Raw genomic sequence first — 24937 nt, forward strand, 5'->3', positions numbered from 1 at the left:
TAAACTGGAGGTGTTGAGCGCGAACATAACGATGTTGAACACGAACCTGATGGTGTTGAGCACGAACATGACGGAGTTGAGCGTGAACCTGACGAAGTTGAGGATCAACCTGCAGAGCAGTGAGGAGGCAGAGCTGAAGGGTGTGGGAGTATGGGGAGAGGTGCATGGCAGGGAGAGCCCCGTGACCCCGCACTTTTCCCTACTCACCTCCCTTAGTCTATAACTTGGTGAAAGACAGTCAGAAAAACCAGACGATGCACCATGGCGATATCATGAAGAAAATCAACGAGTTCCAAAAGACCACCCATGGCAATCTAACAGAACTCAAGGACTTAGTCAAGAAGCTGCCATCTCTCCAGCAAGGTGTCTGTCCATGGGGGCAGGGGTAGGGTCAGTGGGTAGGGTGCTTGCCTTGCACGCAGCCCACCTAGGTTCAGTCCCTGGCAACTCATATGGTTCCCCCAGCCCGAGCCTGATTTTTGAGCGCAGAGCCAGGAGTAACTCCTGAGCACCACCAGGTGTGGCCCCCAAACAAAAACAAAATCCAAAGTGCCCATATCTTCGTGGGGTGGTGGCCTCCAACTGGTAGATAGGGGGCGCTAGTGAAGTAAGGAGCTCCTGGGAATTTGCCATGAAATTTGGAGCTGGGTCTTGTCTGACAGTCTTCTTGTCCCCACCCCACCACTCCCCAGTCACAGCTAATTTCAGTTCTCAAGTGGAAAAACTTTTTTTTTTAAATTTTTTTATTTTTATTTTTTTCAAGTGGAAAAAGTCTTGAGCGAGAAGCTCAAACTCAAGTAAGTGAAAGCTGGACATGTGGGAGGAATTGGGAGGAAGTGGGGGGGGGTCTCCAATATTGGACCTCCTCAGCCTCATTCCCAGCTCCCAGTGGTGCAAATGTACCTGATCCCACGCCTTCACCTCCCTTCCCAGTCCCACTAGTGCTTCCACCTCTTCAAGGAAATGAAGAAAACCAAGTCCTGTGTGTGCGTCTGGACCCAGAGGCACCTGTCAGCAAAGATGCTGGTCTGCAGTTCCAATCCTTCCTGCATGTCAAGAAAGACATGCCAGGCCATGTGTCCGTGTTCGTGTGTCCGTGTGTGTGTGTGTGTGTGTGTGTGTGTGTGTGTTGCATATATGTGCAAACAGGTCACTGAGGCTGGATAAATCATCACCTACCTCTGGGTGCTGAAGATACATGTAGGTGTGTGAGAGCACACCTCTGCCATGCCATGCACGGACACATGTGGAGTCCATGTGTTGTGTGCCAAGGTGGGTGGCTCAAACACCCCCAGTGTGTGTCCTCTTGTTGCTGTGGGTGTTGCTAATCTCGAAGTGCTGGGATCCGCTTCTCTGTGCCAACAGAAGACTGTGTCTGGGTGGATAAGTCAGTCTGCAGCAGGAGGGAGGGGGCTCAGGGGACGTGCCTACTTCGGGAAGGTGTGACATCATCAAGGATACCTCTGTGTGCTTGGTCTTATCACTCATACACTACCCGTGTGAGCCCACATCCTCAGCTGTGTTCCCAGCATGCCCATGTGTGACTTCTGTACCCACTTTTTGGGTAAATATTTTGGTCTTTGGAATCACACCAGGCTGTGCTCAGGAGTTACTCCTGTTTCTGTGCTCAGGGATCACTCCTGGCAATTCTCAGGGGGACCCTATGAGACGCCGGGGATCAAACCCTATTCAGCTGCATGGAAAGCATTCGCTTCAGCCCCCGCTGTACTCACTTTGTAACATTTTTTTGGAAAATAAAAGGCAAGCCTAAAACAAAATGCCTTTCAGATCTTTTATTTGGGGGGGGGCGGGTGCGTGGATGCGATTGAGATGGTGGCAGTGGCGTCTGTGGAAACTGATGGCGGAAGGAAGGTTTTGCAAATGTTCCGGCTTGAAGAAATGGGAAGGTCAGAGGTGACTAGGTGGATAGAAACCCAGGAACTCTGTGTGGGTGCCTGTGTACTCTTTTTTTTTTTTTTGGTTTTTGGGCCACACCCGTTTGATGCTCAGGGGTTACTCCTGGCTATGTGCTCAGAAATCGCCCCTGGCTTGGGGGGACCATATGGGACGCCGGGGGATCGAACCGCGGTCCTTCCTTGGCTAGCGCTTGCAAGGCAGACACCTTACCTCCAGCGCCACCTACCCGGCCCCTCCTGTGTACTCTTGACCCCCTGGAACAGTGAGCTCTATGAGGGCTTGTCTCCCCACCTGTACAAGACCTGCTAATCCTGTACCCACTTATGTAAATTTTATTTAGGTGGGGATGTCACAACCAGGAGTGCCCAGTGCTTACTTCTGTTTCAGGAATTGCTCCTGGCAATGCTCATGGGACTCTATGGGATGCCGGGGATGGAACCCTGGTCTGCTACATGCAAGGCAAACATTCTCTCCGCTGTATTGACTCTCTGACCTTTTGTAAGTGCAAAAGCCCAAGGCTGATAAAGCTGCAGGGCTGCAGACTGCAGAGGCCCAAGGCTGCCATGGCCGAGTGCTGCAAAATTTACAGGGGCCAGTAGGGTCTGGCTTTCAGATGAGACCTCGTACCCACCCAGGGACACCAACATGGAGTGACCATCTGCCTGGGACTGAGAGGGGGGGGAGGAAGAAGTCGAAACCAAGTATACTATTTTTTGTTTGTTTGTTTTTGGCACACACCCGGCAGTGCTCAGGGATCACTCCTGGCAGGCTCAGGGGACCATATGGGATGCTGGAGATTGAACCCGGGTCTGTCCCGGGTTGGCAGCGTGCAAAGCAAATGCCCTACCGCAGTGCTATAATTCTGGCCCCCAAGTATACTTTTTTTTTTTGGTTTTTGTTTGGGGGGGTCACATCCGGCAGCATTCAGGGGTTACTCCTGACTCTACGCTCAGAAATTGCCCCCAGCAGGCTCAGGGGACCATTTGGGGCTGACTTGCAACACGGGAGGACCTTATGGGATGCCAGAGATGGAACCCGGCTGTGCTGCGTGCAAGGCGAGTGCCCTTCCTGCTGTGTTATTGATCAACCCCCCTGTGAAAAGCATTTTTGGGGGAGGGTTTAGGTCACACCTGGGGAGCTCAGGGGTTATTCCTGGCTCTGCACTCAGAAGTCGCTGGTTTAGGTCACACCTGGGGAGCTCAGGGGTTATTCCTGGCTCTGCACTCAGAAGTCACTACTGGCAGGCACCGGGGATTATATGGGATGCCAGGATTCGAACCACTGTCTATTCGAATCAGCTGCGTGCAAGGCAAACGTCCTACAGCTGTGCTATCTCTCGGGCCCTTGAAAAGGAGAAGGAGGTGGAGGAGGCTAGAGATATGGTTCAATTCGTAGAGTAGATGACCTACATATGTCAATGGCTAGATTTGATCCCAAATGATCTCATTTTCATGCTCTATTATCCTCACAACTTGTATGAATTCACGTATATCTGTATATATATATAAAAATATGTGATCTGGGGCCGGGCGGTGGCGCTAAAGGTAAGGTGCCTGCCTTGCCTGCGCTAGCCTTGGACGGACCGCGGTTCGATCCCCCGGTGTCCCATATGGTCCCCCAAGCCAGGAGCAACTTCTGAGCACATAGCCAGGAGTAACCCCTGAGCATTACAGGGTGTGGCCCAAAAACCAAAAAAAAAAAAAAATATGTGATCTGGGTCCGGAGAGAGAGAGATAGCATGGAGGTAGGGTGTTTGCCTTGCATGCAAAAGGACGGTGGTTCGAATCCCAGCATCCCATATGGTCCCTCGAGCGAGCCTGCCAGGAGCGATTTCTGAGCTTAGAGCCAGGAGGAACCCCTAAGCGCCGCCGGGTGTGACTCCTCCCCAAAATACCCCCAAAAACCAAAACCAAAACCAAAACCAAAAACAATATGTGATCTACGTATGCATGCTCACATCTAATAAAGCAACTGTATAAAAATGGTCACTGAGCACCGATGCACAATATTTCTGTCACAAGCCGCCTGGACGTGTGCACTAGGACTTGGACGTGACAGGCAGAACCCCGACTCCCGGACACACCTAGGTAGGCAGATGCAGCTGAGTCTGGGTGGGCGCATGCGCATCTGCATCATCGGAGCAGGTGCCTCCCCACGCGCGGCGAGCAGGACACGCGCGCCCCCGCGTGGCCGCATCGGGGAACGGCCGCGAACCGCAGTTCATACGCATGCGCGCGTCACTTTATTTTTTACGGCGCCGTAAAGCAGTTCGGCAGGGCCGAGGCCGCTGTTCTCGGTGAGACCCCACTTGTCCACCGCATCCCTGGGCCCTCCGTCCTCTCGGCTCCCGATCCGATCCTGAGGGCCCCTGTCGGTTTCGGGGGTCCCTATCTTTCCCCCACTGCGCCCTACACCCCCTACGGTATCCCAGATCTCTTTTGGGGGGCCCTGGGCGTGGTGGCGCCTTCAGTGGTGGAAGGGGAAGGGGCTGGGATCCCTGAGCCTGCCTTGGGTGCAAAGATGCTCTTTGCATTGACCCCCAGGGGTCCCCGTTTTCCCTCCTGGCCAGCCCCGTGGGCCTTGATCCCCACCCCCACGCACCTCTTTACTCCTCTCCCGTCCCCCTGCGGCCTGGAAGAGGTGGAGAAGTTGTTCCCTTTTCCCCAGCTGCACACTGCAACCCCCCTTCCTACCCTGGGTCTCCCCCACCCCACCCCACCCCACCCCACTCGGATTCTGGTTTATTTCACAGGTGGCAGAAGGGCCCAGAATGTTCTTGATTCTATTGATTTATTTTGAGGGTCACACCCTATAGAGCTCAGGGCTTACTCCTGACTCTGCACTCAGGGATCACTCCTGGTGGGGCTTGGGGGACCCTAAAGGGGTGCTGGGAAAGTCATGTGCAAGACAAGCCTCATCCCCACTGTACTGTTTTCTGGGCCTCCAAATTGGGAGGTTTGACCAGAAGCTGGTGTGTGTGTGTGTGTGTGTGTGTCTGTGTGTGTGTGTGTGTGTGTGTGTGTGACCAGAAGCTGGTGTGTGTGTATGTGTGTGTTTCCCTGCTCTCCCTTTATTTATTTATTTTTTTTTTTTTGATTTTTGGGTTATACCTGCCAATGCTCAGCGATCATTCCTGTTGGGTTCGGGGTGCTGGTGATTGAGCCCAGGTTGGCTGTATGCCTTAATGACTCAGGCCCCAGTTCTGCCCACTTGTCCAGAGAGTACTGAGTACGGAGTCAAGAGCTGATGGGACAAGCTTTCTTTGGCGGCCTTCAGGGATTACTCCTGGCTCTGCACTCAGAAATTGCTCCTGGCAGGCTCAGGGGACCATATGGGATCAAACCCGGGACTCCTCCTGCAAGGCAAATGCCCTGTCACTGTACTATCACACCAGGCCTGTTACAAGCTTATTTATTTATTTTTTGGCGGAGAGCACACCCTGGTACACTCAAGGTTTCCTCCTGACTCAGGAATCACTCCTGGGGGACTCGGGAAACTCTCTGGAATGCTGGGCATCAAACTTTGCCTGCAAAGCGAATGCCCTCCTCCTGATGGGGACCCGCTTTAATGCACAGAGCTTCCACCATCATCAGAGGGGACTGGGGGAAGAAGGGCAGGCTAGGGCCTCCCCTGGCCTCCCAGCCCCGTGGGTATCACAGCATCCCCTTGCCACCCTAACCGGGCATCTTCTGCATTTCCCCCGCAGGGCGGCATGGAGGCGCGTTTCACGCGGGGCAAGTCGGCGCTGCTGGAGCGCGCGTTGGCCCGGCCACGCACCGAGGTGAGCCTGAGCGCCTTCGCGCTGCTCTTCTCCGAGCTGGTGCAGCATTGCCAGAGCCGCGTGTTCTCCGTGGCTGAGCTGCAGGCGCGCCTGGCCGCCCTGGGCCGCCAGGTGGGCGCGCGCGTGCTGGACGCACTGGTGGCGCGCGAGAAGGGTGCCCGGCGGGAGACCAAGGTGCTGGGTGCGCTGCTCTTTGTCAAGGGCGCCGTGTGGAAGGCCCTCTTCGGCAAGGAGGCCGACAAGCTGGAGCAAGCCAACGACGACGCCCGCACCTTCTACATCATCGAGCGCGAGCCGCTCATCAACACCTACATCTCGGTGCCCAAAGAGAACAGCACGCTCAACTGCGCCAGCTTCACGGCGGGCATCGTGGAGGCGGTGCTCACGCACAGCGGCTTCCCCGCCAAGGTCACGGCGCACTGGCACAAGGGTACCACGCTCATGATCAAGTTCGAGGAGGCGGTCATCGCGCGTGACCGCGCTCTGGAGGGCCGCTGAGCCCCGCGGGACATAAAAGGCTGTGAGCCGCACCCCTGCTAAAACGAGTGTTGTTTTGTGTTATTTATCTTCTTTGGGGGGGGGGTGAGGGGGACGCACACACTTTGCAGAGTCCTTCAGATCCAGCCCCGTGCACAGTAAATGCCCTACCTGCTTTGCTATCTGTTGCCCCAGTCCCCACTTGACTTTTCAATTTATTTATTTTTCTCTCTCCGACTTTTTAATTTATTTTCATTTAATTTGAGGGGGTATACCCACTGATGTTCAGGTGCGACTCCTGGCTCTGTGCTAGGGATCATGCCTGGTGGGGCTCAGAACCATAGGGGATGTCAGGGATTGAACCCAGGTCAGCCACATGAAAGACAAACACCTGGGGACTAGAGTGATAGCATAGTTAGGTAGGGTATTTGCCTTGTATGTGGCCGACTTGCGTTCAATCCCCCGCATCCCATATGGTCCCTCAAGCCTGCCAGGAAGAGGAAACCCTGAGCGCTGCCGAATGAGAAGGAAGGAAGAAAGAAGGAAGGAAGGAAGGAGAAGAAAAGCTGAGTGCTGCCGAATGAGAAGGAAGGAAGGAAGTTCTTTTCTTTTTCTTTTTTTTTTCTTTTTCTTTTCTTTTTTTTTTTTTTTTTTTTTTTGGTTTTTGGGCCACACCCAGTGTTGCTCAGGGGTTACTCCTGGCCCTGCACTCAGAAATTGCTCCTAGCTTGGGGGAACCATATGGGACACCAGGGGAGGGGATTGAATCGTGGTCCGCCCTAGGTCAGTGCGTGCAAGGCAAATGCCCTACTGCTTTTGCCACTGCTCCAGCCCCCCCCCCTTTTTTTTTACCACACCTGGAGATCCTCGGGGCTCACTTCTGGCTCTGTATTGAGGGAGCACTCCTGGGGTGCTCTGGAGACACAATGGGATGCTGGAGATTGAACTGGGGACATCTCTGTGCAAGGCAAGCACGTCCTCCCCACTGTACTAGTGCTCCAGCTCCTTGCTGAGTCCTTCAGATCTGGAGTTTCTCAGCCTGGCCTTCCTTCTGACCTTGCTGTCCTACCTGAAGTCCCCCTGCTGTGGCTGTGTCCCCTAAACCCTTCATGCCTTAAGAAATGTTGCTTCTGGGGCCGGAGAGATAGCATGGAGGTAAGGTGTTTGCCTTGCATGCAGAAGGATGGTGGTTCAAATCCCGGCATCCCATATGGTCCCGAGCCTTCCAGGAGTGATTTCTGAGCATAGAGCCAGGAGTAACCCCTGAGCGATGCCAGGTGTGACCCAAAAACAAAAACAAAAACAAACAAAAAAAGGTTGCTTCAGACCTGAGATTGGGCATACTTTGTGCAAAGAATGGGAGTGGTGACTGGCAAGGATGAACCTACCAAGCGTGTGGGTGTGGCTGAACCCCCCAGACCCCTAAAACTTTTGCTCCTCCAAATGCATTGCGTACAGCAGTGGCCAAGTCTCCCCAAGTCTCCCCAAAGTTTTCGCAATCATTTGAGCCTTAGGCCACCCCAGCCTAGCTTACTTTGCAAGTGCACTGGGGATTATCACTCAGCGGGAATTGGCAAATCGGCTTTGGGGGGTTGATGGGGAAAATGAAAACTGGTGGGAGGGGGGACAGTAGTGTTCTCTTGAGTTTCAGGATATAAAGATCTGGGGGTGAGGGTATTGAGGGGGACAATGCACATCTCCAGCAAGTTCCCAGCAGTGCCAATGCAGTTTTGTTTGGTTTTGAGCAGTAGTCCTTGCCATGCTATACCCCGTGTTCCTGGAGTTACTCCTGGCAGGTACTAGGGCAATGCTGGGGACAGAACATGTGGGGCTGAAACTCTCTAGTGCAAAGCAAGCTCCCTGGCCTTTTGGATCATCTCACCATACTGGGGAACTTTTTTGTTTGTTTGTTTTTGGAGGGGAGAGTGGAGTAAGATAGTTTTTATTGGGGCTGGGCGGTGGCGCTGGAGGTAAGGTGCCTGCTTTGCCTGCGCTAGCCTAGGACGGACCGCGGTTCGATCCCCCGGCGTCCCATATGGTCCCCCAAGAAGCCAGGAGCAACTTCTGAGCGCATAGCCAGGAGTAACCCCTGAGCGTCACAGGGTGTGGCCCAAAAACCAAAAAAAAAAAAAAAAAAAAAAAAAAAAAAAAAAAAAAAAAAAAAGATAGTTTTTATTAAAACTTAGATGTAAAGGGGAGAGAAAGATGTAAGCAAAGAAACATTGTGATGAGTATTTGGGGAGAACCTGGGCTTGAAAAGCCAGACAGCCTGTTTTGTTTGTTTTTGCACTCAAGGGTCATCCTGGCTCTGTGCTCAGAAATCACTCCGGGCAGGCTAGGGGGACATGTGGGATGCCAGAAATCAAACCCAGGTCCATCCTGGGTTGACTACATGCAAGGCAAACACCCTACCACTGTATTATCTCTCCTGCCCCAATGATTTTTTTATTGAGTCATACCCCAGCGACGCTCAGGTTACTCCTGGCTCTGTGCTCAGAAATAGCTCCTGGCAGGCTCAGGGGGACTATATGGGATGCCAGGGATCAAACCCGGATCTGTCCCAGGTCAGCTTTGTGCAAAGCAAACAGTTGAGCCATCGTTCTTGCCCTTTTTTTTTTTTTTTTTTTTAATTTTTGGTATCTGCAGAGCACTCCTAGCTCTGTGCTCAGGAAGTGTTTGGGGGACCATAGGTGGTGCCAGAGATAAACTATGGGGTGCCTGGCTCAGAGACAAGATGGAGTTCTCACCAAAGCCCCCAAGTGGGGGGTCAGCCTTAAAGCTGTGCCAGAGTTAGCCCCCACACATAATGCCTTCTGTGGAGAGAAAACAAGAAAACACAGTTTAATTGAATATAGGGGCCTTGGTGACTACATGGGGTTTTTAGTTCAGGGGACTTGGCTTTAGGATAGGAATCTGGGGTTCCAAGTACAAAGCCTGTGTGTGCCCTCTGAACTTACTCCAGCCCCGGGTTCCCTCAAGAAAAAGCTGGAAAGAGATGGAGGCAGGAAGGGGGGGGGGGTCCTGCCAGCCTAGAGGACTTTGGCAGGATCTGAGGTGCATGTCAGTCAGAGAAGCTGTACCTCTAGACAGATAAGAGGTGGGGGAGGGTGGTTCTGGCCCTGTGTTGTGGCTTTGGAGAAATGGGGGGCCTCACTATTGGCCCTGGGTTCCAAGGAGGGGTCCGGGGCAGTCAGGGAGAGGGAGACCTGACTGAGCTCACAGGAGCTTCCAGCTCACATTCTCTACTGGGGTCATCCCTTCCTTAGCCCCTGGAATCCCTGGAAACCCCCATGAGGTACTACAGGAATCTCCAGTGTCCCCCAATACCAGGAATTGGGGGGATCTCAGGGGGACAGGGCTGGTCTGGTCTGCTCCTGACTTGGGTGTGTATGTGTTTCCGGGTGTTGATGGGACAGCTCCTGAGTTGGGGTGTATGTACATTTTGGGGTGCTCCCGGCAGCGGTAGGGGGTGGCCTCAGCAGGTGACGAGGAGTTCACACACCCAGCTGTCCAGCCGTCTGAGGCAGTAGGCATCATTCCACTTTCCTGAGCCTCGCATCATCACACAGTCCTCACTGGGCATTCGGTTGTTGGGCTCTCCGTGATCCCAATTACTGGAGGGGAGGTTTCCATCAGGCCAGAAGAGGGAGTTTAGGCTGGCAAGACTAAATCCCCCCCACCCTTCACAACCATCCTGGATTCCCACCCTCAGTTCATCCCCACTGGACCTGCACCCTGACTCCAATCCAGACCCTGATCAGCTAGCTCCCTCTCTTGCAAGTCCGGGGCAAGGATGGGGTGCTCGGGAGCCCTCCAACACCTCTCCTCCCTGGTCCCTCACCTGTAGTTGAGGGGCTCCTGGTCAATCCAGATAAACTCTCCCTCCAACTCCAGGTCCCGGAGGCCAATCCAGGACTCTAGTTTGCTGGTGTGATTGGTAAGGAAATCCTAGGAAGACAAGGGGGACCAGGACACTGGTCTAATACCTTGCATAGAGTCTCCCCTGCCTTGCCAGGAGTGATCCTTGAGCACAGAGCCAGGAGTCAGCCCAGAGCACCACAGGTGGGGACCCAAACCAGGAATCTTGGGGTCCAGAGTCCCCCTTGCACCCGGCACCCACCTGCTCCTCCTGGCTGTGGATGCTGACCAGCTTTCCATTCAGCTGCTGGCAGGCCTTCCACGACTCCAGCCATCTCTTAGAACCTCTGCCAAAGTAGTAACACTTCCGCTGGAAGTTGACCCAATCTTGGGGGCACGTGTTGCACTGGGAGCCTGGGGTGGGCAAAGGGCTCAGGCTTCTCTCTGGGGCGCCAGTACCCCCAGGTGAGTGTATGTGGGTTGGCTTCTTTGTGGGGCCAGATGGTTGGGCCACACCTGGTTGGGGACCAGTATTGGCTCTGGGCTCATCGTATAGCCCCAACAGTGCTGGCTGGGTGGAGGGGGGACCCTAGGCGATGCTATTCCACTGTCCTGCCCCTCCAAGCCACTTGGCCTGTCCTTTTGGTTTGTTCTTGGCACTGCCCAGGGAGACCCTATGGGGTGCCAGGGATCAAACTCTGAAAATGCCCCTCCCGGTGTCCCCTCTCCAGCCCTTGTGGGCCGCCTTCTTGCCTAGACCTGCTGAAGCTCTTCATCTGTACCCCTCAGACCCTCCCCATAACACCTCCATGCATGCCCACTGCCTCCTTCCCCCCAATGTCACTTCACCAGCAATGTCACTTCCGGGCCAGCAGTACCCGGCCACACACCCCTTTCCCCTCACTGCTGAAGTCGGGCCCGCTGTTGCTCATACCTGCTCTGAACCCCTATCCCCAATGATACCTCAGCTAGTCTGTAGAGCCATGCTGAACCCCTTTCCCCTAGGCCCCAGAAGCAGCGCTGCCCCTCTGCTGCCAGCACCCCCAGAAACTAGCCATCAAGCTTGTCTGGGTGAGAGCTTCAATTCTTTTTTCTTTTTTTGGGGGGTGGGTGGGGGGGAGCCAGCCAGGAGGAGAGCTTCATTTCTAAGTGACTAAATAGAGCTCTTTTTGGGAGGCAAGGGGCAGGCTTGGCAGTGTTCAGGGACCCTCCATTCTCAGTACTAGGAGTTGGAACCTGGCAGTGCTCAGGGGACCATGTAGTGTTGGGGTACAAATCTTAGTTGCCAACATGAAAAACCTGTGCTCAGTCCCTTGGGCTGTCTCCTCAGCCCCTTTAATTTCACTCTCTGGGGGGGCCTGTTGAGCCACACTTGGCAATGTTTAGGGGTTAGTCACCTCCTGACTCTGCACTCAGGAATCACTCCTGGCGGTGCTCTGGGGACCATATAGGATGCCAGGGATTGAACCCATGTCGGCTGGGTGCAAGTCAAGTGCCCTCCTCGCTGTACAATTGCACCAGCTCCCGTCAACTTCATTTTCTTTGTTTTCTTTTTACATTTTTTTGATGGGGGTACACTCAGCTGTGTTCAGGTCTTCCAGCATTGTGCTCAGGGATCACTCCTGTCTGTGTTAGGGAAAACTGTAGGGGATGCTGAGAATCGAACTCAGGTTAGCTGTGTGCAAGACAAAAAAGTCTTCCTCACCCTACTGTCATTCTGGTCAACAAATCAGTTTTTGGTTCTTGTTTCTTTGGGTTATTCTCGGGGTTTAACTCCTGGCTTTGTGCTTAGGAATCCCTTTTTTGGGGGGGGGGTCACTCCCGGCAGTGCTCAGGGGTTACTCCTGGCTCCATGCTCAGAAATTGCTCCTGGCAGGCATTGGGGACCATATGGGATGCCGGGATTCAAACCGATGACCTTCTGCATGAAAGGCCTATCTCCATGCTATCTCTCTGGCCCCAGGAATCACTCTTGACGAGGTCCAGGGGACCATGTGTGTTGCTGGGAATCAAACCTGGGGTGACTGAATGCCAGGAAAATGCTACTTAACCCCTGTGCTATTTCTCTGGCCTCCCGCAAACTAAAAGTTAATGGACAGAGCCCTAGAATGTTAGCACAGCAGTAGGGCATTTACCTTGCATGTGGCTGACATGGGATGCACCTGAGTTCGATCCCTGGCATCCTATATGGTCCCCCAACCTGCCAGGAGCAATTTCTGAGCACAGAGACAGGAGTAACCCCTGATCGTTGCCGGGTGTGGCCCAAAACAAACAAACAAAACCAAAAGTTAATGGAAAAAGATAACCAGAAAGAAAATGGGGAAAGGTGCTCTGGAGGTGAGTCCTTTGCACCCCTTTCCCAGGGGAGACCCCAGTGGGGCCTTTCATTAGGACCCCCACCAGCTCACCATGCCCAGGGAACAGTACTTCTTTCCCCCATGCAGAGATCCTTCCTCTTCTCTGCCACAAGGGGGCATGAATGTCCCAGAGGTAAGAGACCAAACATGCCAGATTAGAGCGCCCCCCCCCCCACTTTCAACACCATAATGACCACCTGTTGCCCCATAATCTCGGTCAAGACATGAGGTTGGAGTGATACCTTGCAGGTAACGAACCTGGTTTAGAGCCATTACATCCTATAAGATCCCCCGAGCACAACCAGAATAACTCATGAGCATCATCAGGTGTGGCCCCCAAATCAATACCACCCCCCAAGAAAAATTCCTGCAAGGGCACGAGATAACAGTGGGGAGGAAGTTTGCTTTGCATGCAGCCAATCCGGGTTTGATCCCCACCATCCCATTTGGTCCCCTGAGCACCGTCAGATGTGATTCCTGCGTAAGTCTTTTTTTTTTTTTTTTTTTTTTTTTGGTTTTGGGTTTTGGGTCACACCCGGCAGTGCTCGGGGGTTACTCCTGGCTCCACGCTCAGAAATCGCTCCTGGCAGGCTCGGATAACAGTGGGGAGGAAGTTTGCTTTGCATGCAGCCAATCCGGGTTTGATCCCCACCATCCCATTTGGTCCCCTGAGCACCGTCAGATGTGATTCCTGAGTCTTTTTTTTTTTGGTTTTGGGTTTTGGGTCACACCCGGCAGTGCTCGGGGGTTACTCCTGGCTCCACGCTCAGAAATCGCTCCTGGCAGGCTCGGAGGACCATATGGGATGCCGGGATTCGAACTAATGACCTTCTGCATGAAAGTCAAACACTTTACCTCCATGCTATCTCTCCGGCCCCAGGAGTAAATCTTGACCACTGCTGGCAAACAAAGAAAGAACAAAAAAGCAAAGGAAGAGCCTCACCTGCCCGCCAGGTGGCAGCAGGGAGATTTTAAAAGGGCGGTTTCGAGCACCTGTGCGCACATATGAGTTGCCCAGGAAAAAGGGTCCCGCCTGCGCACGCACCCAGCACCCACCATTGGCCACACGCAGCTCGATCCACAGCTTCGACACCTCCTTCTGGAGCTTCTCTAGGCGACTCCAGACGCTGTGCATCGTGTTCAAGGCTGGGGTGGGAATGCAAAGGATGGGGCACAGTGTCAAGGGTCACCTGGCGCCCGCACCCCACTCCCCACCTCTCTCCCCCAGTCCCAAGACTCACCCCGGGACTTGAGGCTGCTCAGATCCTCTAGGACCACGTCCAGGTTCTTGGAGAACTCAGATTCTACACATAGGAGGGGTGTGCGTGGTCAGGGGTGAGATACATCCCCAGCAATGGGGGGACCCCTCAAACCTCTGCCCCCATCTCTCACCCTCACCTTTATATTTCATCGTCTTCTGTTCCTCTAGAATTGTTTCCAAATCCTGCATCATCTGGGCAGCTGGTTTTTGGGGAAAGGGGGGTGTCAGTTTAAGCAAGGACTCAGGGAACCCCCTTAAGACCTCATCCCATATCCACTTTCCCCACTTCTTGGGTCATTAGAGTCCCCTGCACTGCACAGGTTGGAGGCATGAAGGGTCTAGGACACTGTGGCCCCATATTCACTAGGTTCCCCCAAGTTGGCCCCCCTAAGTTTACTCACCCTGGGACTCTTGGGTTATCTGCTGGCCCTTGTGCTTCGCCAGTTCATGGGAAACCTGGGAAACTGAGCAGGGTGGGAGAGTGTGGTCTTGAGACCATGCCCACAAACACACCCCAAGGCAGAAGTCTTTTTGAGTTCCCATCCCCAGTCCCCAACATCAACCCCCCGTCACAGAGTCTGCAAGGCTGTGAGTTTGCGTTTTGATTTGGGGATAGGGCACAGATGCCACCCCCTTCCTTACATCCTGCCAACCCCTTAATTAAACAAAGAAGCAACAGAACTGAATTCTAAGCTAGGGTGGAGGAGATGCTTGGGGCTTCGCCCACCAAGTCTCTCCTGGTTCCCACCTGGAATTCTGAAATTGTGCCTGTTCTGCAGAAGAGGGAAGCTGAGACCTGAATCTATCCAGAACATTCCAGAATCTTCTACCCCCTCCAGAACACTACAGAATTTTCTACTCCTTCCAGAATCTCCCACCCTGTTATAAAATGTCACAGAATCTCCCACCACTCTAGAACATTCCAGAAAGTCCCACTCCTCTGAGAGTCACTGAGGGCTCAGTCCTTCAAAGACTCTGGAACCTGGTTCCTTTCTCCTGCCCCCTGTGTCAGCAGCACAAATAGAATGAGGGGATACTTAGCCTCCTTCCCCCTACTGTTCCCCACTCACTCGATTCTGGCTTCCCTACCATTTTGGGCAGCCTTTTCTCCCAGCTGCTTCAGCTCCTTTGTGGTATCCCAATCTGGAGAGGAGGGAAGGGAAGAGATGGGGTTTCTGGTCCCTCTCTCCCCACAACCCACCAGCAGTTGGGACGGAGTCTTGAATTGACCTCTCAGGTAGCAGGAAGGGTGGCAGGTGGGGTTCAGGGCACAGAAAGGAGCTAGTGGGGACAAGGTGGGAGAACAATGGCAGGGGAGTTTGGGCTGGGGATTTTGGGGGGCGCCGGGACAGGGCTTCCTGGGCTGGGAGTGTTCTTACGCCACAGGAGAAGCAGAGTCAGCAGTCCGGCCCAGAGTGCAGCCATCAATAGCCCCAGGAGTGCCAACTTCACCCCCCTGCAGCAACATAGCCTCTGCTTTCTGGAAAATTCCACAGGAACCTCTGTTGGACACAGGAAAGGGAGAACAGAGGGTATCAGATGGACCTGGGCTCTGATTTTTATTTTATTTTATTTTATTTTTTGGGTCATACCCAGCAGCACTCAGGACTTACTCCTGACTCTACGCTCAGAAATCGCTCCTGGCAGGCTCAGGGGACCATATGGGATGCCGGGATTCGAACCACAGTTCTTCTGCATGCAAGGCAAACACCCTACCTCATGCTATCTTTCTGGCCCTGGGCTCCGATTTTTGCCCTTCACCCAGAGCCTCAATGCCCACCCCCTTACTTCTGAGAGCTTGTTTCAAGGCTATTGGTGTTGATATAATTGGATCTGGACGTGCCAATTGGACCTACTACCTGTCACATCAGATATAAAAAGATAAAACTTGGACAGTTTTGGGGGGGTCAGGATACTGACCACAGCAGAGCCGGCTGGCTGATCAGCAGGGGGGGGGCAGGAGATGAAGCATAGCGAGATGCTGCCTGTTCTCTCTCTCTCTCTCTCTCTCTCTCTCTCTCTCTCTCTCTCTCTCTCTCTCGGATCTACAGGCTTCCCTAGCTCCCTCTGTGTGGTGAATTTCTACCCATCTCTTTCAGAAAATTCCCAGGCAGTGTCAGGCTTTAGACTTCAGGTGGGAATAAAAAACAAAACAAAACAAAAAAACAACATGTGGTTTCTGGAATGGAGTGGTGGCGCAAGCAGTAGGGCATTTGCTTTGCACACACTAATCTAGGACAGACCATGGTTCAATCTTCTGGCGTCCCATATGGCTCCCAAGCCAGGAGCGATTTCTTTTTTTTTTTTTTTTTTTTTTTTTTTTTTTTTTGGTTTTTTGGGTCACACCAGGCAGTGCTCAGGGGTTATTCCTGGCTCCAGGCTCAGAAATTGCTCCTGGCAGGCACGGGGGACCATATGGGACGCCGGGATTCGAACCGATGACCTCCTGCATGAAAGGCAAACGCTTTACCTCCATGCTATCTCTCCAGCCCCCAGGAGCGATTTCTGAGCTCATAGCCAGGAGTAACCCCTGAGCATCACAGGGTGTTGCCCAAAAAGAAAACAAAAATAAAAACAACACTTTGTTTCTATTTCTCTCTCTTCTCTTCCTTCTGGGTGCTACAAATTGGCATTCCTGGGTGGGCATCTGGTCCCATCAGGCATCTGGGCCTCATGGGCCCCTGCAAGCCTTGCAGCACCCGGACTTTGCAGACTTGGGCTTCTGCAGCCAAGCACCTGTGTAGCCTTGCAGTTCTGCAAGCTAATTGCAGCCTTGCAGATAACTGAAATCACCTGCAGATAACAGCATTATTCTGCATTATTCAGGGAAGAGAATCAGAGGGGCTAAGGGGATCGGCCCCACTTCCTGTCTACCCCTTCCTCTCCTCTTTGCAGCCTTGTACATCTGAGCCTTAGCGGATATTTGGTCCCTGAGACTGTCCAGCCCTCCACCCACACCCTGGAGACAGCCACAGCCTGTCCCAGGGTCAAACTCTACTCACATGACCATCCCCTGAGCCCCTTCTCTGCTGAGACATGAAGCTATGTTTTTGTTTTTGTTTTTGGGTCACACCCGGTGGTGCTCAGGGGTTACTCCTGGCTGTCTGCTCAGAAATAGCTCCTGGCAGGCACGGGGGACCATATGGGACACCGGGATTCGAACTAACCACCTTTGGTCCTGGATCGGCTGTTTGCAAGGCAAACACCACTGTGCTATCTCTCCGGGCCCGACATGAAGCTATGGGCCTCTACACTTGGCTTTTTGGCAGCCCTGCCTGGTTTTTTTGTTTGTTTTTTTTTTCCCTCTCTTTTTTTCCCCCTTTTCCCCCCCGTCTTTCTTTTCTTTCTTTCCTTTCTTTCCTTTCTTTCTTTCTTTCTTTCTTTCTTTCTTTCTTTCTTTCTTTCTTTCTTTCTTTCTTTCTTTCTTTCTTTCTTTCTTTCTTTCTTTCTCTTTCTTTCTTTCTTTCTTTCTTTCTTTCTTTCTGTCTTTCTTTCTTTCTTTCTTTCTTTCTTTCTTTCTTTCTTTTTGTATAGCACTGTATTTTTACCCCCCTGTCTTTTTTTCTTTTTTTTTCTTTTTTTTTGGGCCACACCCGACGATGCTCAGGGGTTACTCCTGGCTGTCTACTCAGAAATAGCTCCTGGCAGGCACGGGGGACCATATGGGACACCGGGATTGGAACCAACCACCTTTGGTCCTGGATCGGCTGCTTGTAAGGCAAACACTGCTGTGCTATCTCTCCGCACCCCCCACCCCCCGTCTTTCTTATAGTTCTCTCATGAAGTACACTCAGGGGACCAAAGAGACAGCATGAAGGTAGAGTGTTTACCTTGCATGCAGAAGGACAATGATTTGAATACCAGCATCCCATATGATCCCCTGAGCCTGCCAGGAGCAATTTCTGAGTATGAAGCCAGGAGTAACCCCTGAGTGCTGCCAGGTGTGACCCCCCCAAAAAAAAAAAGAGATACACTCAGAAGACCAGTAATTTTTCCTCCCTATCCCAGTAACTTTTGGTTAACTGGGGTGGAAGTTCAATGCAAGCGGCTGAGTCTGCAGTTTTAGGGGTGACCCAGGCCAACCCAGCTGGGTATGGGGGTGACCATGCGATCCTGGGGACCAAGCCAAGGCTTAGCTGCATGCAAAGCAAGCCCCAAAGCCCTGTGCTGTCTTTCTGCCTCCCCTTCTTTTTTCCTCTTTTTCTTCAGGTTTTTGGACCACGCCAGGCAGTAGTCAGGGCTGACTCCTGGCTCAGAGCCCAAGAGAAGCCCCTGGAAGTGCTCTAGAGAATACGGGGTACAGTGGGGTACAGAGGGCTTGAACTTGAGGTTTCCACATGCAAAGTGCTGCTGCAGCCCATATCTTCCCCTAACCCATGCCAGCTTTGCACCCCAAAATCTACCTTGCTCTCTGAAGGTGGATGGTTGATCTCCCCCTTCTTGCTGGCTGGAACACTCCATCCTTTTGAACCTTACTGCCTCTGAGCCCCGTTCAAGGGGAAGTCAGGCTCATTCAGGATCCAGCACCCCAGCTGGACCCGTCTTTTGGGGGATGGTGTTGAATCAGAGGAGGAGGGGTTCTTGCCTTCCCTCCCCTGCCAGCCACTGAGCCAGAAAGACCAGTTGGAGCTTCACCTTTCCCTCTAGGTCAAGTCTTTCCATAGAAATTTCTTTTTCTTCCCAGAGCAAGGCATGGGGCAGTCATTCTCCATTCTCTTCTGAGTGTCAGAAGGAGAACCTGGTTTCTGCCTTTGCCCAAGTGAGCATCAGAACCCACTCACCTGAGTATGAGCTTTCCTCCATGGCAGCCCTGCTTGGATGCTCCTGGTGATGGGGAACTCACTACCTGTCAAGATATTCAGTGCACATATCTGAGATCTGGGTCCTTATGAGGGTTTGGGGGTGATATGTCACAGTGAAAGAGTCCATGCTAGTCCATCCACTCAATTAGAGACCATGACAACTCTAAGAATACAATTAGCAAGGTCAGGTTTATTGACTGACTAGTCTGGATTGCAGGTCTGTCAAAAGACAGAGGTCCGGAGCCCCGAACAGCAAAGTAAAAGGGTTTTTATAGGGTAGGGGTTCATAGGGATGGGGGGTTTAGGCAATGTCCAATTAAGAACTTAATTGTACTTTCTTCTCCTAATACGACTCAAGGTTCCGGGGGGCTGTGAAGCAACTTTGTTATTGCACATTCTGACCTTGCTTACATAGGTTGCCCGTCTTGCCAGATAATTGATGGTTGGCTGATTGGGGTGGGACCATCTTGTGTCAGGAATATTTTGTACATCATACATCTTAAGATAAGGGAGAACTATCCTGTGTCAGGTGCATTCTGTTGGCACATCACACATCTTATGATAGGGGGTTGGACAAATATCAGAACTTTAGCAAGAGTTCAACAAAAGTTTGACAAGTTATTGCTAAGAGGCCTTTTCCATTTACTGACAGGCAAGCAAGAGGGTTGCTCATTGATAACCCCTGCTTGCTGATGTAGTTCATCTGCTACCTAAAGGCCCAAGGTGTCATTCAACCCAGAAAGGAAACTGAAGACCAGCTCACAGGCTAGAGAACCAAGATGAGTGCCCCAGAGTCCCTAATATGCCACATACATACATACATACATACATGTGTCCCTGTGACCTGGCAAATGGCAGAACCTGGAAAACACCAGCATTCATGCATTCATTTATCCTTCTATTCCTTTTTTTTGGTTTTTGGGCCACATCTGGCAGTGCTCAGAGGTTACTCCTGGCTCTGTACTAAGAAATTACTCCTGAAAGACTTGGGGGGAACATATGGCATACCAGGGATTGAACCCTAGTTCGCCCACATGCAAGACAAATGCTCTACCTGCTGTTCTATCATTTTGGGGGGCGGTCACACCCCGCGGCGCTCAAGGGATGCCCCTGGCTCTGCGCTCAGAAGTCACTTCTGGCAGGCTTGGGGGACCACATGGGATGCCAAGATTCGAACCGGGGTTTATCCCGTTATGGCTGTGTGCAAGGCTAGTGCCTTACCACTGTGCTGTCGCTCCAGCCCCTGTATGCTATCATTCTAGCCTCTCTCTTTTGGTTTTGGGTCCACACCAGTGGAACTCAGTGCTGACTCTTGGGTCTGCGATCAGGAATCACTCCTGGCAGGGCTGGGACAACCATTTGGAATGCCAGGGGGCAAACCTGCATTGGCTGGAAGTGCCCTCCCTACCTTCTTACAACTCCAACTTCCCCAGGTAGTTTCTGAAAGAAACCTCCTATATTCCAACCCAATTGCCAGATAAACACACACACACACACACACACACACACACACACACACACACACAGTCACTCATTTCCACCCTTGTGTCTCACCTGGGTCCCCAGCTGCTGTTTGTCCTGGGTGTAGGGAACAGGTCGAGAGAGGTGTTGAGTGAGAGCTGCTTCCTTCCAACTCAACAACAGCAACATCTGTATTTGTAGAGTCGGTTCTGGGTCGGCGAACCGCATCCAGGGCCTTCTAGATGTTTCCCCCAACTGTGAAGTCCCGATTATTCTCAGGTAAGGGTACTGAGAGGCAGAGGGGAGAGTCCCCCATTCCCTGTGGGCAGGGAGACATAAGTCAGGGTGTGTAGCAAGGGACTGAGGGAATCATGGAGTCCTGACGGAAGGAGAGGGAGGGGGCAGGAAGAGAGGGAGGACGGGAAGGAAGAAAGAAGAAAGGAAGGAGAGAAGGAGGGAGGAAAGGAAGAAAAGTAGGAAGAAAAGGAAAGAAAGGAGGGAGGGAAGAGAGCAATAGTTCAAAAGGTAAGGTATTTGCCTTGCATGTGGCTGACCAGGGTTCAATCCTCAGCATCCCATAGGGTCCTCTAAGCCCTTCCAGGCGTGATCCCTGAGTACAGAATCAGAAGTAGCCCTGGAGCATCACTGGGTGTGACCCAAAAATGAAAGAAAGAGAAAGAAATCAAAGAAAGAAAATAAAAGAAAGATAAGGCTGGAGTGATAGCACAGCAGATAGGGCATTTGCCTTGAACATGGCCAACTCAGGTTTGATCCCAATATTCTATAGAGTTCCCCGAGGCTGCCAGGAGTAATATCTGAGTGCAGAACCAAGGAGTAATCCCTGAGCATAACCAGGTATAGCCCCTTAACCAAAAATAAATAAATAAATAAATAAATAAATAAAAAAGAGAGAGAAAGAAATAAAAAATGAAAGGGGCCGGAGAGATAGGTGTTGCCTTGCATGCAGAAGGACAGTGGTTCGAATTCCAGCATCCCATATGGTCCCTGGGGGTGATTTCTGAGCACAGAGCTAGGAGTAGCCCCAGAACACTGCCAGGTGTGACCCAAAAACAAAAACAAAAACAGAACAAAATAAAATGAAAGGAAGAAGAAAGAAGAAAGAAAGAAAGAAAGAAAGAAGAAAAGAAAGGAGAGAGAAAGGAAAGAGAGAAAGAAAGGAATAGAGAAAGAAAGAGAGAAGAAAAAAGGAAGAAGAAAGGAAGAGAGAGAAAGAAAGGAATAGAGAAAGAAAGAAAAGAAAGAGAAAGAGAAAAAAGAACAAGATAAAAAAAGAGAAAAAGAAAAAGAAACAAAGAAAGAAAGAAGAAAAGAGAGAGGGCTGGAGTGGTAGGTAGCACAGCAGGTAGGGCACTGGCTTGCATGTATCTGACCTGGCTTAGAACTCTGACAACCAGTAGGGTCCTCAGAGCTGAAAATCAAATGTAAGCAAAAGGGAATGGGAGAGAAAAGAAGGAAGAGAGAAAGAGAAAAAGAAAGGAAGAGAAATGAGAAAAGGAGGAGAAATAAAAAGAGGGAGAGGAAGGAACAGAAACGAGAGCACAGCAGGAAGGGTGGTTGCTTTGCATATAGCTGACCTGGGTTTGATCTTCGGCCTCCCATCTGATCTCTGGAACACCTCTTGTACTGATCCCTGTGTACAAAGTCAGGAACAAACCCTGAGCACAGCTGATTGTGCTCTCTCCCCACTCAAAATTCAAAAAAGGAAAGAGGAGAGGAAAATAGAAAGGGGCAGTAAAGAAAAATGAAAGTTGCAGAAATAAGTGAAACTTAGTTCATTTCTTTTTCATTTTCTTTTCTTTTTTTTTTTGTTTTTGTTTTTTGGGGCCACACCCGCAGTGCTCAGGGGTTACTCCTGGCTGTGTGCTCAGAAATAGCTCCTGGCAGGCACGGGGGACCATATGGGACACCGGGATTCGAACCAATCACCTTTGGTCCTGGATCGGCTGCTTGCAAGGCAAATGCCGCTGTACTATCTCTCCGGGCCCTCTTTTTCATTTTCTAGTCTTATTTTTTGGGGGGGGGCATACCCAGAGGCACTCAAGGGTTATCAATGACTCTGTGCTCAGAAATAGCTCCTGGAGACTCAGGGGACCATATGGGATGCCAGGAATCAAACCCGGGTCCATCCTGGGTCAGCCACATGCAAGGCAAATGCCCTACCACTGTGCTATTGCTCTGGCCCAGATTACTTTTTAGTTTTTATTTATCTATTATTGGCTTGGGGGCCACACTTGGTGATTCTCAGGGCTGACTCCTGGCTCTGGGCCCAGGGATCACTCCTGGAGGTTGCTTGAGTGACATATGGGATGTGGGGGATCCAACCCAAGTCAGCCATGTGCAAGGCAAACACCCTCCTCACTGTGCTATGGCTCTGGCCCTTGATGTTGTACTTAGAGAGGAAAGAGGTTGTCATTCTTGGGTATCACAGCATAGTTAGCCGCATGTGAGGCCAGTGGCGCTCAGGGGTTACTCCTGGCTCTGTGCTAAGAAATGGCTCCTGGCAGGCTCAGGAGACCATATGGGATGCCAGGAATCAAACCCAGGTTGGTCCCAGGGAGGCCGCATGCAAGGCAAATGCTCTACCTCTCTGCTATCGCTCTGGCCCCTTTGCTATTGTTTTTGGGTTTTGAGCCACACCTGGCCATGCTCAGGACATCCTGGCTCCTAACTCAGGACTTACTCAGGAATCATTTCTGATGGTGCTTGGGGGACCCCTATGGAATGCTGGGGATAGAACCTGAATCCCCTGACACATGCTAGGCAAGCAAGCACCTTCCCCGCTGTCCTCCTATTGCTGTGCTTCCCTTGTTTTTGCTTTTTGTTTGTTTTGTGTTTTGGCTACACCCAGAGATGCTCGAGGCTGACTCCTGGCTCTGTACTTGGGAAATTACTCCTGGTAGGGCTCAGGGAACCTTATGGGATGCTGGGATTAAATGTGGTTTAGCCGTGTGTGAGGCAAGAGCCCTCCCTGCTATGTTATGGCTCTGGCCCAAGGCCACATGCGTTGAGCACTATGCCACCAAACTTGCCTTTGCTGGGACTTAATCCTGCCCCCTAAAACCTCCTGGGCTGGGGGAGCACTCCTGTGCCAACTCTCTTCTTCCTGATAGAAAAGAGCCCCCTCCCCAGATGTGACCCTCTTCAGTCCCCTTGAGAGGGTGCCCACCTGCACCCCTGCCTTCCCTCCTGAGCAGAGTGGGGACATCCCCCTGGGACTTGGCTTCCGGTTCCGCAGGAAGCAGATGTCCTTGTCAACCATCTGTGCTTCTGGTTCAGGGAAGGGGCTGAAGTGGGGTGCAGAAACTGGGGGGTTAATAAGGTTGCTGATCTTAGAACCCTCAAATGTAACCTCTATACCTGGATCAGGGGGTGCAGGGAGGGCCGAGTTATTGCCAAGTCTGCCAGAGGAATTTTCTCTGCATAACAGCAGACCTAGGCATAAGAGAAGTGGTGGCAGATGGCGGAGAGTGGGTAAAAGAGAGTGGGGTGTCCCTGCTTATTGGGGTCAATTTGTGGGGGGCATAGGAGGACTTTGAGAGGGTCATATGAGGTAGATTCTTTTTCTGGAGGTGACCTGGGGCAGCATTATTAGGGGAATTGAGGATGGTTGGAGCTTGCAGAGGGCAGGTTGGGGGGCCCAGAAAGTGCTGTGAAGGGGATATGGCTGAGCTTAGGGTTCCAGGCTTCATGGCAGAGTGAGGTCAAGACAGGGGGTCAGAAAACATGTGGCAAAAGTCCCTGAAGGCCTGGGTGGGGACACAGCAGGGAAGGGAGGAGCCCTTTTTATGGCCTCCTTCACTCCCACCCCAGTCCCTTCCTTCCGGGTATGTGGTCCTTTGCCAAGAGTGTGCTGGGGGGAGGGGAACCTATCAACCACAACTCCGGAAACTTTGGGGATCCCGTGAGGCGAGGAGACCCTTCCCTTTCACCTTCCACAGAATCAACGTCATCTCTTGCCTTTTTTTTTTAATTTGGGGGGCAGAAAATCCGGCAGATGTGGGTTCCCATCTAATCAGCATCTGAAGGGGCTGGTTCTTTTTTTAAGCTCATCAAAGCAGAATCTGGGACCCCCACCCTACTCCACATCCTTGGTTCCTGTCTGGGACCCCCACTTCTTAGGAGGAAGAGAGGGGTCCTTAAGGACCCTCAACAGCTTCCCACTTTGGTCAGCCTGCATAGAGACCCCACTCAGCAATCAGCTCCCTCCATAGTTGTATGTCATAGTCCAGACCAAAACTTAGTACTTATCACTCCAAGACTCACACAAGTGGGGCCCACTCAGCTGTCCAAGAGGTGCACCCAGGGTTTCCCTGGAGAGAAGGGAAGGGGAAAGTGTGTCATGGCATCAAACACTGAAGGATCTCCAGGATGAGGTGTGTCTGAACCTGGGTGTCATAGGGGCCCAGGAGCTCCTGGTGAGAGATGAATGGGTGACTTGGGGTGCTGCAGGATCCTCTCTGACCTCTTTTCTTCTATTATTTTTTGTCACACTCGGCAGCGCTCAGGGATTACTCCTGGCTCTCACTCAGAAATTGCTCCTGGCAGGCTCGGGGGACCATATGGGATGCTGGGATTCGAACCACTGTCCTTCTGTATGCAAAGGCAAACACCCTACCTCCATGCTATCTCTGCGGCTCTCACCTTTTTTTTTTTTTTTTGGTCTGGCCTCTCTTTTCTTTTCTTTTTTTTGGGGGGGGGGGGAATTTGAGTCACACCCGGCAGCACTCAGGACTTACTCTTGTCTCTATGCTCAGAAACCGCTCCTAGGATGCCGGGATTTGAACCATTGTCCTTCTGCATGCAATGCAAATGCCCTACCTCCTTGCTATCTCTCTGGCCCTCACTTTTTTTTTTTTGTGGGGGGGAGTTCTGGCCTCTTTTCAATGGCATTGAGCACCTCCTGTTCCCAGGTCACAGGTTGGGATGGCTCCCAATATCTCAGAAAAATGGTTCTCCTGAGGGGCAAAATTACCCCTAGTGGTAGCACCTCAGGGAAGAAAGA

The 24937-nt window shown here is 52.0% G+C and overlaps 3 protein-coding genes across 3 annotated transcripts in view; 1 reads left to right on the forward strand and 2 right to left on the reverse strand.

The window, feature by feature from the left end:
• The window catches only part of CLEC4G (C-type lectin domain family 4 member G), a 284468-nt gene that overhangs the window by 251687 nt on the left and 7844 nt on the right, over window positions 1-24937 (reverse strand). The window lies entirely within an intron of this gene.
• TRAPPC5 (trafficking protein particle complex subunit 5) lies at window positions 4196-6240 on the forward strand. The gene is made up of 2 exons (XM_049789471.1): window positions 4196-4339; window positions 5624-6240. The coding sequence occupies exon 2, from the start codon at window positions 5630-5632 to the stop codon at window positions 6194-6196; it is 567 nt and encodes a 188-aa protein (XP_049645428.1). The 5' UTR covers window positions 4196-4339; window positions 5624-5629; the 3' UTR covers window positions 6197-6240.
• FCER2 (Fc epsilon receptor II) lies at window positions 9651-18454 on the reverse strand. Its single transcript, XM_049789466.1, has 10 exons — window positions 18433-18454; window positions 15031-15153; window positions 14741-14794; window positions 14053-14115; window positions 13789-13851; window positions 13632-13694; window positions 13447-13536; window positions 10296-10447; window positions 10017-10123; window positions 9651-9789 (listed from the first exon to the last, which is right to left on the reverse strand). Exons 1-10 carry the CDS (start codon window positions 18452-18454, stop codon window positions 9651-9653), a joined length of 876 nt encoding a protein of 291 aa, XP_049645423.1.

Source organism: Suncus etruscus, chromosome 15 (assembly GCF_024139225.1).
Source record: "Suncus etruscus isolate mSunEtr1 chromosome 15, mSunEtr1.pri.cur, whole genome shotgun sequence".
NCBI lineage: Eukaryota > Metazoa > Chordata > Mammalia > Eulipotyphla > Soricidae > Suncus > Suncus etruscus.